Source organism: Podarcis filfolensis (genome assembly GCF_964270895.1).
Source record: "Podarcis filfolensis genome assembly, chromosome: 3".
Taxonomy (NCBI): Eukaryota; Metazoa; Chordata; class Lepidosauria; order Squamata; family Lacertidae; genus Podarcis; species Podarcis filfolensis.
Window position 1 is genome coordinate 93,426,876 of NC_139606.1, and position 21,310 is coordinate 93,448,185.

General features: G+C 40.1%; 1 protein-coding gene across 4 annotated transcripts in view; it reads left to right on the top strand.

The window, feature by feature from the left end:
- EPRS1 (glutamyl-prolyl-tRNA synthetase 1) overlaps positions 1–21,027 on the top strand; it is a 40,301-nt gene extending 19,274 nt beyond the window's left edge. For 2 of the 4 annotated variants that reach the window (XM_083604764.1, XM_083604765.1), the window contains 20 exons: positions 557–764; positions 1,226–1,338; positions 3,068–3,185; positions 3,919–4,302; positions 5,283–5,516; positions 5,873–6,154; positions 6,668–6,901; positions 8,367–8,635; positions 9,661–9,712; positions 10,178–10,387; positions 10,585–10,657; positions 11,527–11,606; positions 12,702–12,803; positions 13,427–13,582; positions 13,668–13,865; positions 15,469–15,642; positions 16,510–16,670; positions 17,708–17,786; positions 20,030–20,094; positions 20,659–21,027. In XM_083604764.1, the coding sequence (XP_083460890.1) occupies positions 557–764; positions 1,226–1,338; positions 3,068–3,185; positions 3,919–4,302; positions 5,283–5,516; positions 5,873–6,154; positions 6,668–6,901; positions 8,367–8,635; positions 9,661–9,712; positions 10,178–10,387; positions 10,585–10,657; positions 11,527–11,606; positions 12,702–12,803; positions 13,427–13,582; positions 13,668–13,865; positions 15,469–15,642; positions 16,510–16,670; positions 17,708–17,786; positions 20,030–20,094; positions 20,659–20,809 (3,343 nt within the window). In that variant the 3' untranslated portion in view covers positions 20,810–21,027. The remainder of the gene's footprint in view (positions 1–556; positions 765–1,225; positions 1,339–3,067; positions 3,186–3,918; positions 4,303–5,282; positions 5,517–5,872; positions 6,155–6,667; positions 6,902–8,366; positions 8,636–9,660; positions 9,713–10,177; positions 10,388–10,584; positions 10,658–11,526; positions 11,607–12,701; positions 12,804–13,426; positions 13,583–13,667; positions 13,866–15,468; positions 15,643–16,509; positions 16,671–17,707; positions 17,787–20,029; positions 20,095–20,658) is intronic. The other 2 variants (XM_083604766.1, XM_083604767.1) reach the window with 1 other exon arrangement.
- Positions 21,028–21,310: the final 283 nt, after the last annotated feature.

Genomic DNA, 21,310 nt, shown 5'->3' on the forward strand with positions numbered 1-21,310 from the left:
TGTTCTTGGGGGTTCAAGGGATTGTTAGGACATGCTGCAAGGGAGCTGCAATTGCGGGGCAGCAAGCAGAAATTGCATAAGTTGAAGTGACATCTCACAATAGATCCAGCCGAGTGTAGCTTGACTGTTGAATGTGATGGTAGAGGTCCAGCGCCAAGGGCTTCTGGCGGTTCCCTCACTGCGAGAAGCAAAGCTACAGGGAACCAGGCAGAGGGCCTTTTAGGTAGTGGCGCCCGCCCTGTGGAACGCCCTCCCATCAGATGTCAAAGAGATAAACAACTGCCTGACATTTAGAAGACATCTGTTCAGGAAAGTTTTTAATGTGTGACATTTTAATGTATTTTTAATCTTTGTTGGAAGCCGCCCCGAGTGGCTGGGGAAACTCAGCCAGATGGGTGGGGTACTATATTTATTTATTTATTTATTTATTTATTTATTTATTTATTTAAACTTCTCTATGAAAAGCAAGTTAACTGCATGCCACTGATATAACCTAGATACTATACCAGTCATTTATTTGCACTATTTAATCACAGTGTGTTCTGCTTCTGTGTAGGAACTCCGCTGGGAAAATCACATCCATTGATGCTAAACTAAATTTGGAGAATAAGGACTACAAAAAAACTGCTAAGATCACTTGGTTGGCAGAAACTCCTCGTGCTCCTCCCATCCCTACTGTCTGTGTCAACTATGAGCACTTGATCACCAAACCTGTCCTGGGCAAAGAGGAAGATTTCAAGCAGTATGTCAACAGAAATAGCAAGGTAGCTTGCAACATGTCACCTATTTATATTATTATTACATTTTTTAAAATTTCTCTCGTACTTCAAGGAGCTCAAATACGGTCTCCCCACTCCACCCCCCTGGAGTTTTTTCTAGCATAGTAAACCTGCAGTTTAGCTTAGGTTGGGTGATTGTGACTAGCCCTCAAAATCACACAGTAAGCTTTGTGGTAGGGACAATATTTGAGCTGAAGTCTTCCTAATCAAAATCCGACACTCTAGCCACTATACCATATTGGTTGTACGCCTGCTTTTCTTCCTTATGGATATTGGCTCTCCAAATGAGTTGCCATATTGTAAATTGGGGGCTTTCAGTATTCAGCAAGATGTGTCTTTCCTCCTGGGCTGGCCTCACCCTTGCAATGCCACTACGCTAATTCTTAGCACGTATACTGTGTTGTTCATGGGACGTAATGCTGACTTGATTTTTAACCTGTTTACAGCAAGAAGAATTGATGTTAGGTGATCCTTGCCTTAAAGATCTGAAAAAAGGAGATATAATACAGATTCAGAGAAGAGGCTTTTATATTTGTGATCAGCCATATGAGCCTATTAGGTGAGCAACTGGAAACGCATTCCTTTTGTTTATCCATTTGGTATGTTCTGCTGTAGAATTAGATAAGTGTGTTATGGCCATTGCAGAGTTTCACAGCACAAATTCCCATACTTATACTCATATTCCAAACATTCCTGTTTTGTCAGGAGTCCGTGTAGATACAAAATTAGAGGCTTGTGGAATGCATTTTGCAAAAGTATATAGAGGAGTGCCTTTGGAGCAGAATGATTAGAAAAGTATGTGTGTGTGTAGCTCTTGTGTGTCCTCTTGAACAAATTGAACATCAGGCATCCTGTTCTCTGTAATATCAGGCTGTATATCCCCCCCCCCCATTTGTTGAACCATGCAGACAACAAACTGTAAAGGTTTTATCTATCCACTATTATTAAACTCCTAACTCCATTTTAGCATACAGTGGTACCTCGGCTTAAGTACTTAATTCGTTCCAGAGGTCCGTTCTTAACCTGAAACTGTTCTTAACCTAAAGCACCACTTTAGCTAATGGGGCCTTCCGCTGCTGCCATGGCGTCGGAGCACAATTTCTGTTCTCATCCTGAAGCAAAGTTCTTAACCCGAGGTAGTATTTCTGGGTTAGCGGTGTCTGTAACCTGAACCGTATGTAACCCGAGGTAGCACTGTACTACTATTGCTGCACTGAATTTTCATGAGGCTGGACATTTCATCACAATAGTTGGACTTTTTTGGTGTTTGCCTTCTATTCTGCACATTTCACTAACACACATACCAGTTGACAGGCATCGAACCCCTGATACGTTGGCACTTCATGGAAAAAAACAAGGAAATGAATCCTGCTATCCTCAAGCAACTAGGCCATTACTCTCTGGCGTATCATATTGTGCTGAAAGTCACCACTCTTCAGCCTGATCCAGCACTCGGCACTCATCGCTATGCCTGACTGGATGGAGATGCATGCTTTGGATATGCATCTGGGGGAGCATCCCACTGAAAATAGGGCAGTGCGGAGCAACAGCTGTGCATTAGAATGCAGAGGTTGGCCATCTGCACTGCATTAGTTTCAATAGGATACACATCACATGCACATTGTGCCCCAGCCGCTCAACTAAGCATAATTGGGTTGGGGCACAGGAGCATCATTCTGGTTTCCTTGGCAATGGGCACATATTTTCTCTTCTTATACTGGCTTCCCATGGTACTTGGCCCTTTGTGAAATGGCGGATAACTGAAAAAATGTTGTAAATAAGAACCTATTTTACCAGAGGTTCAAAAGCTTTGGGAACACCGCAGATTAGTTACTATTTTGCTAGACAGATACCATTAGGAGAGCAGCAAGACTACAAACAGTAAGCAGATATTGATGCTGAAATAAATTACGAGTTTGTCCAGCTGGGGGTATTACTATTTTTACAATTTTCATATGTGCATTTATTTTTATACAAATGCATGTTCTTTTGATATGTATAAAATTACAATCAGTGTGAAAAGAACCACATAGATCTATGCAATGCACTGTAGCACACCTTTACCTGGGAGTAAGTCCCACTAAACCAGGGGAGATTTGCCTGGTAAGTATGCATAGGACCAGGTTAAATATCCCATTAACGTAGCAGGGAAATTGAGCTCATGCTTAACACTTTCTCACATTGGAATTTAGATGCTTATATTTTAGAAGTGTCGTATTCATATTTTCTATATTATGCCAATCAATGGGAGATAATCATGAAAAAAACAATTGATGTAATCTTTGTAGCCCATACAGCTGTAAAGAAGCCCCATGCATTTTGATTTATATCCCTGATGGGCATACAAAAGAAATGCCAACATCTGGATCTAAGGAGAAAACCAAGGCAGAAACGGCAAAGAAAGAGGTAAGGAAACCTAGTGTATTTTGATTGTTCGTCAGAAGGATGTTTGTGATGCCTGGCATAACTGTAGAACAGGTGTAGAATGGAGGAAATCTGGCTTGACAGCAGCACGTATAAAAAGAACTCCAGGATTATAGTCTTGTCATATAAATCATCATCATCAGAAACTGAACATGATTCAGCAATCTTACCTGACTGCAAAAAGACTGATGCAGTTTTATGCTGCTTTAATAGAACCTTGGTTTCCAAGTCATGAAAAGTAACACTTCCACTTTATTCTGTGCTGGTCTCACCTCATCTGGAGTACTGTGTCTAGTGCTGACCCCTGCCTTTGAAGAAGGATATAGACAAATTGGGATGGGTTCAGATGAGGGCAGTGAAGATGGTCAGGTGTTTGGTAAACTATACTGCTATAAAAGTGTTCCAGGTTTTAAACAGCACAGAACTAGTAATCAGACTTGGGAAACACCTATGCTAACCAAAGTTGATTCACTAAAATATACTATTTTAGTTTATTTTCAGTTTTTCTCCTCCTTTGCAAACATTGGATGCTATCCTGTTCTGGGCGGGTGGAGGATCAAAGAGACATTTGTAGTAGGTCTTTGCATATTGAAGTGCCCTGACCAACTTTGCTTAGGTTTACTTGGAATGGCAAGTTTTTCACCAGTACTGTTTTAATTCTCTTTCATCAAGTTTGATTCATTGTAAGAACATGCATTTCTCCTTCTTTTCCAAGGCTAGTACTGCACCAAAAGGACGATCTGCTCCACTTGTGGCTGATGCTTCTCATGCTGCAGCCCCTGCTTCAGTCGAAGACCACTTGGCTCTTTACAGCAAGGTGTCTGCCCAAGGAGATGCAGTTCGTGAATTGAAATCAAAGAAAGCAGCAAAGGAAGAAGTTGATGCTGCCGTGAAACAGCTGCTAGCCTTGAAAGCAGAATACAAGGAGAAGACGGGTCAAGACTACAAGCCTGGGAATCCTCCGGTCGCTGCAGTTCAGGCCCAGCCTTCCAAGTGTGAGGCTGCCAGTGCTACCCATCTAGACAGCAAGTCTCTTTATGATAAAGTAGCTGAGCAAGGGGAAGTGGTTCGAAAGCTAAAAGCAGAAAAAGTGCCCAAGGTTAGTGTTTGAAGAATAAGCCTGGATAAGAAGGAATTGAGAAGTGATCGTTGCAACCTTTTATCAGGTGGATGATAGATCTGTCTTTTCTGTTATTTATAAAAGTAGATAGACAAAGAATAACTCCTTGGGCAGGACTACCACTAACCTTAAGAGAACAGGAGAAGTTGGGGATGATAAACATAGGTCTGGCAGGAGAGAAAAGGGATTTTTTAAAAAAACCATCTATGGTAGAAGTGTCAAAAGATAAAATATTAATTAAAAATGGTGGTGATTAATTCTGTCCCCCCCCCATTAATGTCCCCAAAATAATGGCCCTCTGGTATCTTTGCTGAACTATGTGAAAGTGGATATTGCACCAATTTTCTGGACGGGGTGGAGATCAGTGTTGCACTATGATGAACATTCCGTCTGCACAAGCATTGCAGCTTGCCAGAAAAGAACTATCCCCCTTCTCCTGCTCTGGTGTATTCACCTTGCGACTTCCCTCTCTGCCGCACTAATGTGATCCAAAGGAAAGCAGAGCAATACATTTGGCACCAGATTGGCAAGGTGCCATCCATCTGTCTTAGGGACTCCATTCTGGATTTGTGTAGGGTTTACTCCTTAGCCTTTTCTTCTCCCAGATATACCCTGCAAGGCAGCAGAGGTTTAGGATCAGAGTCTCCCTTCTCCTAGCTGGGCTACCTTCCCAGGTTGACGAACCCCATCTTATTACATACCTGAATCCATCCCATAGAATACAAATAAAACTTCAGTTAAGGAGCACTCTATGCAAAGCAAAACCTTAGTTGTTGGTTACATTCAAATAGCTTCATTAAGTGAAGAGCATATGATGATTTATGGGTTCTAATAAGCCTCTTACTGATTTTTTCTTTTTGTCAACTTGATCATGTGCATCCTAACTATCGTATCTACTTTGCTACATGCTTTTCTGTCTTTTCCTCTCTTTTTAACTGTTCTTTCGCTTCCTGTTGTAGGATCAGATAGATGCTGCTGTGAAAGTGCTTTTAGCTCTGAAAGCGGAATATAAGCAAAAGACAGGCCAGGAATACAAACCTGGAAACCCAGCAAAGAGTTTGCTTCCTAGTTCAGCTCCTTCTGCTCTTCCTTCTTCCATGCCCCTCTGTCCAGTAGTCTGCAAAGCTCTTTACAGCAAAGTGGCAGAACAAGGCGAAGTGGTTCGTAGACTTAAGTCAGAGAAAGCAGCAAAGGTATAATGGCCATGACGGCAGAAAGAGTGCTGAACATTATGTTTTTAAGATGCATGATTAGGTCCTTGAGCAATTCACAAAATTTAAAAAATTGTATTCTATTTTTTTCAGTATTTTTATTTTTACTTTTGCAAAGTATTACGCAATATTTGGTTTCTCTCCATTTTCACTTATTGCATGCAAGACAGATGATTCTTTTGTCCAAGCAGAACAAAATTTTGATATCAATGCTAACAGTTAAATTTATTTGTAGATTGATCATTTTATCATTTGCACTAGCCCACTTAATCTTCAGTTTCATATTGATATTTTCCATTCTTAACCGATACGTTTCTTGTATTATCTCTCTGCTTCAGGATCAGATAGATGCTGCTGTGAAAGTGCTTCTTGCTCTAAAAGCAGAATATAAGCAAAAGACAGGCCAAGATTATAAACCTGGACATCCACCTGCAGTTCCTCTTTCCTCCTCCTGCTCCTCCTCTTCTTCCTCCTCCCTGTCCTCTTGTGCTTCTGATCCTGCTCCTCTGTCCTGCAATGGTTTGACATCTTCTAGCCCAGTAGACAGAAATGTTCTGTACAATAAAGTAGTTGAACAAGGCGAGCTGGTACGGAGACTCAAAGCTGAAAAGGTGTCCAAGGTAGAATAGTGGTTTTATTATGTATGTGTTTTTTCTCTGTTCATCAGCTGTGCATAATTCTGATTTTGGCAGAAGTTTTTTTCAAGGGACCAGGAAGTCAAGGTTGTATATTGTGCTGTTGTTTCACTCCTGCAACACACTTCTGCTTGTGCAACAGTACAGCCCCTGCACACCCTCAAAATCAGTTCCAGAGGGTTGGAAGATCCTCTGCAGCAGATTTTGGGGGCAAATGGGAGTAGGAGAGGAAGGTGAAAATTTTGTTGGCCAGCATTGGATGCAACTCTCAGTAACTGCTAATACTTTTCTCCATATATCTGGATCCCATTGTGGGGGAAACAAGGCCATTTTGAGGGAGCAAAGGAGCAGAAAGGAATCTGCCAATATAAAATCTATTGCAAATGTATGTAGTGTTGTTAACCTACCCTTGGATATGCAGGCAGGAAACTAGAGGTATATACATGCATAACTCTTGGAATTGTGACATGAATGCCCTCCCAATAATACTTCCCATAGGATAAAGTGGATGAAGCTGTAAAACTCCTCCTTTCCCTAAAAGCGGAATATAAAGAAAAGACTGGTCAGGATTATAAGCCAGGACAGTTACCAGCCCCTCAGGCACATGCCTTAAACCAGCCGGCAAGCACAGAAACCAGTGGCCCTGACTCTGCAGAAGCAAAAGCTCTCTTTAACAAGGTTGCTCTCCAAGGAGAAGAGGTCCGAAAATTGAAAGCGGAGAAGGCAGAAAAGGTAATACTGTTTATTAACAGTTTAACGTGTTTGAGTGGGTCCTGGGATACTCATCACATTTCCTTTAACTTAAAATTTTATGCTAATATCCTCACCTGCAGTTGCAAGATGGTCTCTTTTCAGTGTCAAGTATTCTGCAGGTATGCATCTGGAGAAATTTGGAATTTCGCAGCATTTGTAAAATGTAAAAGCATCCTCTCTTAATTCAGCCTATTCTCCTTTCACTCGGAAGTGTATCATGAGCATTTATCGCCACCTTCTGGCCAAAGGCAGAAAAAGGAGTTTGAGGGAAGTAGCCGCTCCAGTTTTTTTTCTCCCGCCTTTCATTGACGTGCTCATCTTTACTTCAGCTCCTGACAACATTTGTCCTCTATTTTTCTATTTTCAGACCCCTGGTGATCTTTCAATGCAATCCACAAATATCCTAGACTTAAATATATATATATAAGATTGTTGCAAGATGAGGCAAACTGTGTATGTTGACGTAATTGTTGTTTTGCACAATGCTGAAGACCTTATGCCTCTTAATATCAGTTGCTGGATTCCTAATTGAGGAAGGAGCCTGCTTCGCAGGCCTGTCTGATTGGCCGCTGTGAGAACAGAATGATAGACTACATAGGCCTTTCTTAGGTTTTAGTTTCAGTCTTACTTCATCATTATATTACTGTTTGCATAGTAAATGTCCACAGCATTGGCCCAGGTTCACTCAGAGAGCTTCATGGCTAAGCAGGGATTTGGACCCTGGTCTCCCAGAGTTCAGCACTAACCATTATGCCTGGCTGTCTGGCTGTCCCCTCCCTTTCTGGTTGCCTAATATGAAATCAGACCAGTAGTCCAGTAGACTGGTATTGTCTGCTCAAGCTGTCAGCAGCTCTCAAAAATGCTGGGCAAACCTCTACCAGTGATCCTGTTTCCTGATGATGTTGTGCACCGAGTGTGAACTTTCTGTGAATTATATTCCATACTACTGAGTTACATGTCCTAACAAGGAATAGTACACATATTTTGGCTACAGAATGTGAGGATTCCACTTTTGGGACTCTTCGGGGGTTGCTTTTATGTTGATTATAGCCTCTCGCCAGATGTCTCAAAGCATTTGGGTAGTTTTAGTTCTAACACCAAACAATGGTGCTTTTACCTCTCTCATGAAATCTCCTTGGTTAGTAATTGACTGTGGTTTTTCCCCAAACTGCACTTTGCTGTGACGCCGAAAGAAGAAAAGCATAGTTGGTTCAAGCTTTGCAAACCAGGATTGAAAACTAGCTTTCCAATCTTAGTTTGCTGGTTTGGATATGACAGCTAATCACGACCTGCAGAAGTTTCACTGAATTTCTCCCTTTCAGCGTGCATTCTGTAGTTTCCCCAGTACGTATAATTAATGTACGTTGCCTATTCTATGCAGCTAACTATCATTTCATTTCTTTTTGGTTACCTGTGTTTCCATGGGAATGGTGTCCTCCCCAAGGATAAGATTGATGCTGCAGTGCAAGAGCTGCTTCAATTGAAGACGCAGTACAAGACACTGGCAGGAATAGACTATAAACCAGTCTCTGCAACTGGAGCAGAAGACAAAGACAAGAGGAAGAAAGAGAAAGAGAACAAATCCGAGAAGCAAAATAAGCAACAGAAGCAGAATGAGGGCCAAAAGAAAGAATCACAGAAAGACCAAAGTGGTGGCAGCAACTTATCCTCAAATGGACCAGGAGATGGTCAGGGACCTAAGAAACAAACCAGGTGAAATTTCTACTTAAAATATAGTCTGGGCAGCAGGGTAAAGGAAAGAATGTAATGTTAAAATTGGTATTGTGCTATAAGGGAGATAATGAAGGCAAAAACAATAACACCCCAACCCTTTATAGTACTGCTGGGTTGTTTTTACGTTAAAATGTTATAAATCATTTCCTGTTCTTTTGTTCGGCTTGGATCCCTTCTAACTATTGCAACATTACTACTGACTTGTTTGCTAGGTTTTGGGTAGAATACACAAAATAGACAGTCCTTGTCCAGACCGCCTACAACAAAAGCCAAGGAAGAGGAGCTAATATGGACATAATAAAATTTGTAGCAGAAGTATCTTTGGGGTTGTGGTAGTCCATGGGAGATAGATATTCTTTGAGTAAAATTGTGGCTTATAGGAATTGTATATAGGAAGCTGGCCTGGCAAAAGCATGGAGATGTTTCAGGTGAAAGAAATAGCAAATGTGAAAGGGGGAAGGGATTTTTCTTTTCGTAAGTATGTATTTTTCCTGACACCATGAGAGCAAAAAGAGAACTACCCAGTTGCGGAGAATGAGGTAGGGCACCACTCCTGCCCTGTCCTCCTGGCTGCTTGCTGGGATCAAGTGAGGACAAGGTAGCACTAGATTGGCACCATCAGCTCAGTGCTCCTGTGCCCCATCCGGGTCCCACTGAGCAGCAGTGACACAGCTCAGAGGGTGGCATAGTGGTGCTCCAGTCCTCCTCACCATGACTGAAGCTATCAGAACACTCGCTGGGGTTTTCCCTCTTCACATTTAATATGCTCTTTCCCCACTAATTGTATTGTTATTTGAGGGAGCATGTCAGCTTGAAGACTCTTGCCGTTATATAATAAATTTGCCTGTTTAAATTCATTGAAATGTTTAAACATTTAAATTCATGTCTGGATAGTTTTAACAGTTTTTTGAAATAAAGCAAAATATTTAAAGTGGGCTGTTGCTTTATTATGGCGGTTGTTTTTGAGGCTAAGATTATGCTTCTATCTTTCTAATATACTACAGGTTGGGGCTAGAGGCTAAGAAGGAAGAGAATCTATCTGACTGGTATTCTCAGGCAAGTATATCTTGAGTTTTACCTGGGAGTGCTCTTTCACAGTCTTCAAAATAATGTACTCTTAAGAACAGTTTTTGCAGCTAAACTGCAATCAAGAACGAACCTTGGTTGCAGCTCCTGGCTTGTCTAAAGTGGTTGCTTGGCATCAGATTTAATGCTAAACCAAACCATGGCTCAGCCCCAGCCTGTGCAGCAGCCACAGGAAAAGGGTACAGTGGCTGAGATCCATATGTTTGCTTACTAAGCAATGTCTTGCCTTAGTGTTACATGCAAACCGGTCTCTACATAGGTGCATTTGGATATTTATGGTTCTAATAAAAGATAAACACCTTTCGTACATGAATGTTCAGTGCTCATTTCCATTGAAAGTCATGCGTTCAATTTTATTTCTATTTGATACTTTTAAAACTTGCTGCCGACAACACGATTTTCGTGACACTGAAACACTGATATTTCCTTTAAAAGGTGATCACAAAATCAGAGATGATTGAATACTACGATGTGAGTGGCTGTTACATTCTCCGTCCCTGGGCTTTTTCCATCTGGGAAAGCATCCAAGAGTTTTTTGATGGTGAAATCAAGAAACTTGGTGTGGAAAACTGCTACTTTCCAATGTTCGTATCCCAGGCTGCGTTGGAAAAGGAGAAGACACACATTGCTGATTTTGCCCCAGAGGTAATCTTATATCACATTATTAATAATAATGTATGGAATTTAAGTTTACAATTATGAGCTTCAATTGATAAACAGAATTCACATGTGCCACAATAATTTTTTTAAAACAAAATTGTACCCACCGTATTATTAAGAATGACATGAAATATATTTATAAAAAGTAGTATTTTCTAAACTTTTACATTCATTGATTTCAGGTTGCCTGGGTTACAAGATCTGGCAAAACAGAGCTGGCTGAACCAATAGCTGTACGTCCTACTAGTGAAACAGGTACAGTCTTACAGATTTAAAATAAAATACTACAGCTAAATAGTCCCTCTTTCCTATCAATTAGTGATGTTGGCTTTTGTAATAACTGAAGTTCATCTACTCATGAATGAAAGCAGGTAGAGTAAGGGAGAAATCAAGTATTTTGTTATCAAGAAGTGTGGTGTTAGAAGTGGTTAGAGTTGTAGCTGTGAAGCTCACTGAGCGACCTTGGGCCATGTCACTCACATTTAGCCTAACCTACCTTACAGGGTTGTAGTGAAGATTTCTGTGCACGTCACCTTGAGCTCCTTCAAGGAAAGCTGGGATATAAATGCAATGAGTAAAATGCAATAAATAAAATAAGGAAGAAACAAGATGAACAACATGTTCTCATGTATTTAAATTTTAAATATAAAGGATTAGCCTAACACTTAGGGTAATATCCAGCAGCATGCCAGCAGATAGGATGGGATTTCCCTTTCCTCTCCTTTCTCCCCAATTTGCAACCTGGGGGGCTCTAGGGGGAGGGTAGGAAGGACAAGTCACATTGCACCAGTAGAAGTGCAAATAGGCTGACATCACTGGAGGTCACCCTTAGTTCACACAGGTATTATTATCAGTGGCGTAGCGTGGGGGGTGCAGGGAGGGCCGGCCGCACCGGGCACAACATCTGGGGGTTAGGGTTAGGGGGCGCAAATCCACGGGTTAGGGGGTGCAAATCCATGGGTTAGGGGGCACAAATTACTTGCCTTGCCCCGGGTGCTGACAACCCACGCTACGCCACTGATTATTATGCATGGGAATAAAAACTCTTACAAATCAGGTTTTCAAAACCAATAGTTAGCATAGTAGCTACGTGCTTTCTGAAAATATTCTCCTTTTTTTTGCAGTAATGTATCCTGCCTATGCAAAGTGGGTTCAATCACACAGGGATCTCCCCATCAAACTTAATCAGTGGTGCAATGTTGTGGTAAGTGAAAGATATACCGGATATTTGCTGTGCTTTACCCAATATGCTCATTCTTAATCAATCAATCAGCAATCACCAAAACCCGCTTTTTAAATTAAGTTGTGGGTTGTTAGAATGTATAGTCTTTGTGGGGAGAAATTGCCATATTTTTTCACCTGGCACTTCTTGTGTTGAAGGATTTGATTCATATCTTATGCTCTGAATATTTCTTCATTGCTGCTTTCCACATCCTAACAAACACCATGTTGAATGAAAAAAATGTGGTATGTAGTGCACACATTTTGGGAATCTCTACAGGCCTGAACTGTGACAGCCGTTGCGATATACAGTGGTACCTCGGGTTACATATGCTTCAGTTACAGACGCTTCAGGTTACAGACTCTGCTAACCTAGAAATAAGTACCTCAGGTTAAGAACTTGGCTTCAGGATGAGAACAGAAATTGCACGGCAGCAGCAGCAGGAGGCCCCATTAGCTAAAGTGGTACCTCAGGTTAAGAACAGTTTCAGGTTAAGAACGGACCTCCGGAACGAATTAAGTTCTTAACCCGAGGTACCACAGTATCTGGATATGTGATCATGCAAATTATCCTTGTCTACTGGTATTTACAATCTTCATAGAAATAATAGAAATCAGCATATGAGAATATAGCATTTTTATATTGAAAACAAATGGCAGTTAAAATAATCTCTGGTTCCTTTTGTGTGAAAAGTAGGTTTCTTAACAATATGTAAAATCTAGGTAGCACTAGCAGAAGCTAGCTCAAGAACTCTCTCTAGGTTCATTGGGACCCCACCCTGGCACAAACTCCATGTCGTCCCCAAATCTAATCTGGAGGGTTTGGGAAACTCCAGAACAAATTTAGGGGGAGCAGAGGGGTTGAAAGTTTCTTGTACTGATGGAGCCTTAGCCTTAGCCTTTGCATTTCATTAATTACAACTCACTATGCCTTTGAATTCATATAGTATAATGCATCATTGAAAAATAGAACTTTGAGCAATGCTAAATAATACATTTAGAACAAGCTCATTAATGACGACAACAACTTTAACTTTTCATGACACTCTGTTTTTTGTTTGTTTGTTTTGTATTGCAGCGCTGGGAGTTCAAACATCCACAGCCTTTCTTGCGTACTCGTGAATTCCTGTGGCAGGAGGGACACACAGCGTTTGCAACTTACGAAGAGGCAGCAGAAGAGGTACAGTGCACAGATTAAGTTAAACGAACTTCATTTTCACCATCCACCATTCAAGGAAAATTTGGAATTGTTGTATCAGTGGGTGGAGGGAGTCCACTTCGTATTTCAGCATAATTGAGGGAAAACAGTGAAGCTTCTTTTCTTCAGTATGTTCGAAAAGGCTAATAACACAGAGAGATTATATGAAAAGTAGATGCAGTGTTAAATTGTGTTGGACATTGTTTTCTCATTGTGTGATATACAAGAATTAATTTGAATCTCATTGGCTTGTTGTTGTCACTCAAATAATCTACATGTTTCAAAATTGGGTGTCGTTAACTATGTGAACCCCCAGACAAGAAATGAAATGACACAACTAGTGAACTATCATAGTTACAAATGACAGATAATTTCATGTCCGAGAACCACTATCTGTTGTCGGATAGGATTCAGTGGTTATTGCTAGAGCTTTAAACTGTAAATGCTAAATTTTTATTTGATAGCTTACATAAATTATTAGGATTTGAGAAGGCCATTCATATTTATCCTTGGCTTTCCTATGATTCTACCAAATGGTTAAGTAATACTTTTGGCATATAGCTTAGTCTAAACTTTTACAAACTGTTTTTTATTACTTGTCTCAGGTATTACAGATCCTTGATCTGTATGCTCGTGTGTATGAAGAACTTCTGGCAATTCCTGTTGTGAAAGGAAGAAAGACAGAGAAGGAGAAGTTTGCAGGCGGAGATTATACAACTACCATTGAGGCATTTATATCCGCCAGTGGGCGAGGCATCCAGGTATGTTCTGATAAAAACATTTTATATACTTCATTAATACGTAGGAAGATGTTACCTGAATTTTGTTTATTGTTGCCTTTTTTAGGGAGCAACCTCTCATCACTTGGGACAGAATTTTTCAAAGATGTTTGAGATTGTCTTTGAAGATCCCAGGATACCAGGAGAGAAGCAATTTGCTTATCAGAACTCTTGGGGTATCACAACGCGGACCATTGGCGTAATGACCATGATTCATGGAGATAACATGGGTCTAGTACTACCTCCCAGGGTCGCTTCTGTTCAGGTGAGCAAAATCACATTGATACAAACCTTTTGCTAGTGCCAATTCACTTCTCTTTTCCCTCCTATTTTCTAGAATGGTGGTGGTGGTGGTGGTGGTGTTTTGAATCCAGACTAAGATAGTTACACTTAGATTCCATTAAATTGGTTTAATGGAAACTTAACTGTAAGTCATGACTAACTTGCCCCATAGATTTCCGTAAGACCTAAGCACAACTAACTTAGTCTGGCTCCAAGTCACTGAGTTGACTGGCAAATAATCTTAATGCTTGTGCAGCTGCTGATGTCCTCTGGCTGTATCTTTAAGATGTGGAGGGAAATAGAGAGAGGATGGGGAAATGTTGCGGCAGCCTGCTTCTGTCCACTGGGTGGCAACCAGAAAGAGGGCATTCTTACTGCATTATGAAACAGCCTCCCGAGAGATCTCGCAGACACCTTCGCTTAGGTGTTTTCACTCTCAATCAACACTTTTTTGCTCCAACACACATTTACTGGCCCTTAATTCTGAAGGACTGAGCCATATGAAGCTGCCTGGGTTCTGAAATCTTCAGGGGAGGCACTTCTCTGAGTCCAGCCTCCCTCACAGGGACATTTGGTGGGCATTTTGGAGAGGACCTTCTCAGTGGCTGCTCCCAGGCTTTGGAACTCTCTGGAGGCTATGTTTGCTCTCTCCTTGTCCTTCTAGCAGCATCTGAAAACTTTCTTTGGGAACTAACTGCTTTTAAGGAAAGGTATCCTAATGGTATGCTGTACTGTTTTCCCCATCTGCGTTTTAATAGATGTGTTTTAATTCCATGGGTAGTTTAATTGCTTTTTATTTATTTTTTAATTTTAATTTTTTATTGGAATTTTATTTACAACATAACACAACCCCCCCAATACACATTAAACGTGAGCATAACATACAGTGAACATAACATACAACAATACAAACAACCAAATAAAAGACTTCCTTTATCCTGTATCTGGCCTCCTTATTTTTATAAACTGTGTCCTTTATGAATAATTATTAAGATTTTTCTAATTATAACTTAAATATCCACAAAGTCTCCTGCAGACATTAATCAAAACAAGTCCAGGTATGTATTTTAGGGCACTGTTTTGTGAAGTATTCTCTGCATTTTCCCCATGTTTTTTGAAACTCCTGTTTAATGTGATCTCGAATTGCCTCTGTTAATCTAGTCAGTTCAATATACTCTTAACAGTTTCTCTTGCTATTCCTTTTCTGTTGGCACAGTTTCTTTTTTCCAGTTTAATTACTTTTTAAACAGCAACCTTTTATATGTTTTAAGCTGTGTGTGTTTTATCTGTGTTTATTTTAATTTTTGTGAGTGCCTTGAATCCTAGTTCTGGGAAACAATAAAATAAATCAATACAATAAATACATGTATAAATAATTCTGCTCAGTGAGTGCTTGGTCACTGTTTCAGTGTATATTTATAAAATTTTAATGCAGTTGATTTTATTGCAGCACTGCTTCAATAGTCCTTTTGCTTCAAAACTGATGGTTTTAAGAGCAATCTACAAGTTTAGGGCCTACATATTGTAATTCTTGCAAACAGCATTTTTGTTAATGCTCCTAACTCAATCATTGCATCACCACTCAGGTTGTGATTATTCCCTGTGGAATCACCAATTCGCTTTCGGAAGAAGACAAGGAGGCCCTGATGGCAAAGTGTACTGAATACCGTAAGCAGCTATTCAGTGCCAATATCCGTGCGCGTGTTGACTTGAGAGAGAACTATTCACCTGGATGGAAATTCAATCACTGGGAGCTTAAGGTAAATGTTGTTCAGTTCTGTTTTCCTTTGATGCATTCCTCATTGTCAGCCTTTCCTTGGATGCATCATTCAGTAGTATATGCAGAAGGAAAATGGGAGTTATCAATATATTGGCGACAATAGACCCTCCTTCTTATGAACTTTCCCCTAAGTACATGTCATCTGTTCTTTATTTTCCAATTCTGATGAGCTCATCTACTTCAAGAGTGCCTGTGTAATAAATTATCCAACCTCTTAGTATTGACGCACTCACATTGTCTTACTTCTAGGCTGGGAAAGAGTAATAGCTAGAGTTTTTGCAGTGTAAACTAAACTTTCAGGATGTCATCTTATTGGAGACATGCTATCAATACTGGTCTGGTTTGCATGTCACTTTAAACCATACTTGCACTAAACTGTGCTGCTGGGATCTGAAACTTCGTTTGGCTTAGCTTTGCATCCAAACCCAGAGTCAGAGTTTGTTTTCCTTGAAGCAAAGCATGAGCTGTCTGGAAGGTTTGTTCTTGGCTTTCTACTTGTAGTTTGGGGGAAACAAACAACACGAACCTGGATGTAAAGCTAAGCTGCAACGTGGCTTGGCTGTTAGCAGTGCAACAGGAGCAGAAGAGGAATAAAGCACCTGTGATACCTGCAGTGGGTGCCTTCACCTTTAAACCATAGTTTAAAGATTTGGTTTAAAGTGACACATTTCTTTTATATTATTCTGGAGTGTGGAATAATTTGCATTTTTGCCAGGTGTAAGTTTCTTGACTATAACCCGGGGTGGCTCCTTCCCTGAAATAGTTTTGTGTTCCACTTAAGCAAGGTAGACAGATGTAAAGAAGTGTATAAAACGCTCTGTTCATGGCCTCCACTTTTTTTTTTTAGGGTGTTCCAATCAGGCTTGAAGTGGGTCCACGAGATATGAAAAATCATCAGTTTGTAGCTGTTAGACGAGACACAGGAGAGAAGCTGACTTTTGCTGAAAATGAAGCAGTGGACCAGCTGAGACGTGTTCTGGACAAAATCCAGACTAATCTTTTTGACAGGTTGAGTTTGGGGGAGGCTGTTTTCAAACTGACACATTTGCTTCTTTATACTGTGTGTCTCATTCATCTGTCTGTCGTTTCATGGGTTTCCAAAGGAATGAGGAAATGAACTGAGGATCAGGGCACAACTAGATTTAACATTCACTTACCCACCCTGCCTGGATTGCACTATGGCAAACTGAGCTGTCTGAATCACCCTCACCAATGATCTCAAAGTTTCCCAATAGCTTGAGCTGGTGGGATGGGGAATGGTCGAGTGAATCCCCCAAACGGGAGCAATGAAGAGACTAAAAAAAAAAAAAAAGACTAGAAAGGGGGAGGGGGTAAAATGCAGCTCCTCCCTTCTGTGACTCTAGAACTGATTATTTGTCTATCTTCAGTTCACCCCCCCCCCAATTCTCTTAGATTGCTTTGCCTGACCAGCTAGGCAAAAAAGGTCATCAGTATAGAAGTTACAGTCCTTTCTATTGGCTAATGCTGACTTTTCTCACAAAAAAAACTCATGCCATCTAAACTGAATACTAGCCCTTGTACTTTCAGTTTGCTCTTCCACCAGTTTTTATGGCCTGACACCCAGAGAAGGCATACTCTATATTAATGGAATCAAGCTTCTCTTGGAAGTGGATTCTAGTCCCAGATGCTTGTCCTGCACTAAGATATCACAGGACTTAAATTTGTATCCCAAGAGCTACTTTAGGTCTGCATAAGGACTTCAGTGTGCCTTGTGAATATAACACAGTCACAAATTCCCTTCATTTTCAAAAGAGGTGTGGTGTGCATTGAAGGTTTTGAAGCACAGTCACCTTGGGCACACAGAATGAGTTGCATTGTACTTTGGGCTATTGCACTTTTATATCCCACCTTTGACTGCAGCTAAGCATGTTCCTAACCATCGTTTGGACTGCTGTGTGGACAAAAACAAATGTAATTAGTGGGATGCAATTCAGATGCATTCTTAAGATCTGGCTCTGTGGTTAAAGAGTTTCTTTTTACAATAAGTAAAAGCTTATGTTGACTGAATATCTACTCTTTCTCAGAGCTTCTAATGACCTAAAGAATCATATGGTGGTGGCCAATACAATGGAAGAGTTTCAGACTGCACTTGATTCGGGAAAGGTAAGAAATCTGCAGCATGATCAAGACTGGAATCCAATGTATATTTACAGCCATAATGAACACCGTGTGGCTGTCTTTCAAGGAAGCATTCGTAAGAATAGGCTGCAAGTTTTGTTTTTGCAAGTGAAGGCACAATTGAGCAACACAAATTTATTCAGGGACTGCAGAATTAGCAGTTTGTACTGACCTAAAACATGAGAGTTTCTTAGGAGTCTCAGAATAATTGCAACCTCAAAAATCGCCAAATGTTAAATCAATATCACATTCCTTGGGAATAATGCTTGCAGTTTTAAGACATGTAGTGTAGCCTGTAGTTCTTTAAAAACTTTAACCTCTTGGCTCATTTAATTGCAGCTGTCACTGCAGAATCTTTTCCTTTGTGGTCAGCTCTCATAACCCATTCATCCTCCATCAAGGCTATGGGACATCTATGTATGTCCATTGCAGTATGTGTAAAGGATGCCTCTCCACGTCTTTAAAAACATTAGTAAAGGTGAAAGGCTGCCTTCCCTGTGACACTTACTCAGCTGTGCTGCTTTTTCAGCAGAAAATAGCCATGCCATCTCTAAGAAATAGTATCAAGTTGAATTCTAGATCAGATACTGTAATCAATTCATTACAAGTAACCGTAAAATAATTAGCAGACAATATAACTAGTCTTGTCAGTTCAAAGAACGCATTGCTTGCGTCAAAGAACTCTTTCTATCTGATTTAAATAGAGGTCAACAAGTACATGCAGAAAAGCTGGATGACAAGAGGTTATTGGAATTGATATGAAGGTGCAGTGAAGCACCTTTAATTGCAGCAAAGTATTTTAGATTGCCGCTGGAGTGTTTTGTGCTCTGGCTACTGGTTTTACGTTAGAGTTTGATTTGTGTGAATTGTTCTCAAATAGCTTTGACCTATTTTTAATAACATTTATTAAAGATAAGTCATTTTCCAACATGCCTCCTTCAAAACAAGCAGTTGGCTTACGTTGTGGAATTTATTTAAACAGATACAACTTACGCATCCTGCTGCTGTTTGTCATAAACTAAATTAGGTTTTAGGACCTAGCATTTTCCATCCTGTTTTTTTTCCTTCCATGGGTCAGGAGTGTCATTGAGTCCAGTGCCATTGAGTCCAAGTTGAAGGCCTTTATGTGATGTGGTGGTGCTGCTGTTTGAATTGTATGAGAGGAACAAAATCCTGCAAACTATACACATTTCATATTCATGTTTCCTAGAAGAATAGCAGGCTCCCTTAATGTGTGCTTCAAGTTTGAATCAATTTCTTTCTTTTCTAAAAGTTGGAGTCAGAATGAAGTTTAATCACTCAAACAATGCTGAATTATGAGAAATTATTAACTTTCCTACGGGCTGTATGTGCTGTCTCTTGAAGCTGGGCTTAGTTTATGTTAAATTTCAAATGTAGCAAATGCCTGTAAAGCCTTTATGGCTTGGAAAACAAACAATACAGAAGACATCTTTATTGAAAAGCGAATACGTCACTTGAAGTTCAAGAACTCATAATGGTTATTCCTCTGGTTCTGCAGACCAGGGCATGTCATTCAGTTTAACATGCCAGTCCAATAATCTCTTGGGCGTGTGAGCTCCCTACACATGCACCTCTCTCCCTTTGAGATGAGCACTTCTGTGTGCATTATTGCAAAATATGTTTGCTTCTGGATCTAGGAGAGTGTTTCTGAAATTCTGGCAAAATACATGAAAGCTAAAATATTCAATTAATCAATGATTTTGGAGAGAAAACATGGCATTCAAATTTTCACTTTAAGGAAATACGTTAGGAACTGTTTTTTCTATGAATCTTTTGCAGAATAAGTTCTAATGACATTGTCCTTCCTTATATCGTCTGGCTTTAAGTGGTGTTTTACTGAGTTGCACCACTAAGGGGCGACTTTCTATCTTAATTTGAAGATGTTTTCAAAAGTCCAGTCACCTTCAAGAAGCTCTCTGCTGGGGCCACTGTGTTGAATGTACACACAAATCTTAGGCCAGAGGGGCAGGGGAGTGAAATTTTATTTGTAGTGAAATATAAAGCTCCTAAGGCTTTTGAATCCTATCATCAGACTTGACTTCTCTCAAGGCAGCTAAAATAGATAAACATTACACTACTTTCTGTTAGACTCATTTCAGCTATTTTCCCTTGCAGATTGGAACAGACAAGTTTTATTCAATATATAAGACATTAATTAAGATTAATTATATAACCTCAACAATGTGTATTTTCCTTTCTGACTTCAGATAGTGCAGATTCCTTTCTGTGGTGAAATAGATTGTGAGGACTGGATCAAAAAGACAACTGCCAGGTAAATAAATGTTTGTGTATAGACATAACTATACAAATATATAAGTACCAATTGAGATGCACACTTGCTCTGAGTTCTTTCAAATTTGAACATTAAGACAAAAATAGGAGTTGGTCTTTGTAGTAGTTATGGGGCCCGTGCTAAAGTATCAGCTAACCAAGAAGTGTAATTTTTCTAAAAGGAAAAAGCACCTTTGTTCTAGACCTGTTGCAGGAACAGTTTATAGTGGAAGACCATGATCTGTATTAAGGTGCCAAGACACCCTTTGGTTCACGGTTCACTGGAAGCCCTGCAACATCCCTACTAATTATGGGACAATAGACTGTCCCTCATTCTTGTCAATGCTCAGCCTTTTGTCTTTGTACAGCTCTCTTACAAATCTATATAGCTACCTTAACTTTACTCTTTGTGCAGCATTAATTCCTTTGGTTCAAGAGTGTTTTGATTTCTGCAAATCAGGCTCACATTTAGATCATATGTGATACCTTTGGTTAGTGCACAATTGTGGGGCGTTGCCATTTAGCTCAGTTTTGGGCATTAAAGGAAATCTGCTTTCCATTTCAGAGATCAAGACCTTGAGCCTGGCGCTCCATCCATGGGAGCAAAAAGTCTCTGCATCCCCTTCAAGCCACTGTGTAAGCTGGAGAATGGAGCAAAATGTGTCTGTGGCAAGAACCTTGCCAAGTTCTACACCCTCTTTGGCCGTAGTTACTAAACTGCTAGTTTGAAACACCATTTTCTTTATCTTTCAAGCCCTCAACTTTTTGAAATAAAGACTGAAATCTTCCCAGATCCTATCACGTTTTTGTTACTTTTTAAAACAGCTGCACATAAAGCCATACAGAGTCAAAGAGCCCCTTCAGTCAGACTAGCAGTGATGCACAGACTTTTCTGTATACGACATCTCTAATAATAAATACATATTGTCAGCTACCACTTGGCTTCTTTTTTGGCTTATGGGATAAAATGGGTTTGTGTGGTAGGTAATGCCATATGCAAAGGTTGGATGAATTAACATTAATACTGTAGTGTTCAACATTATTGAATAAGCTGCAGCACTTCACTCCATAAGTGGAAGATACTGTCTGCCTACAAAGTGCTAAGTTTAAAGTTTTAAAATTGTGTATTAGAAGTTTAGAAAACCAATTGTTAGAAAAACTTAAAAGTGTACAGCATAGTGCCCTCCAGACTACAACTCCCATGAGCTCCTGACCTA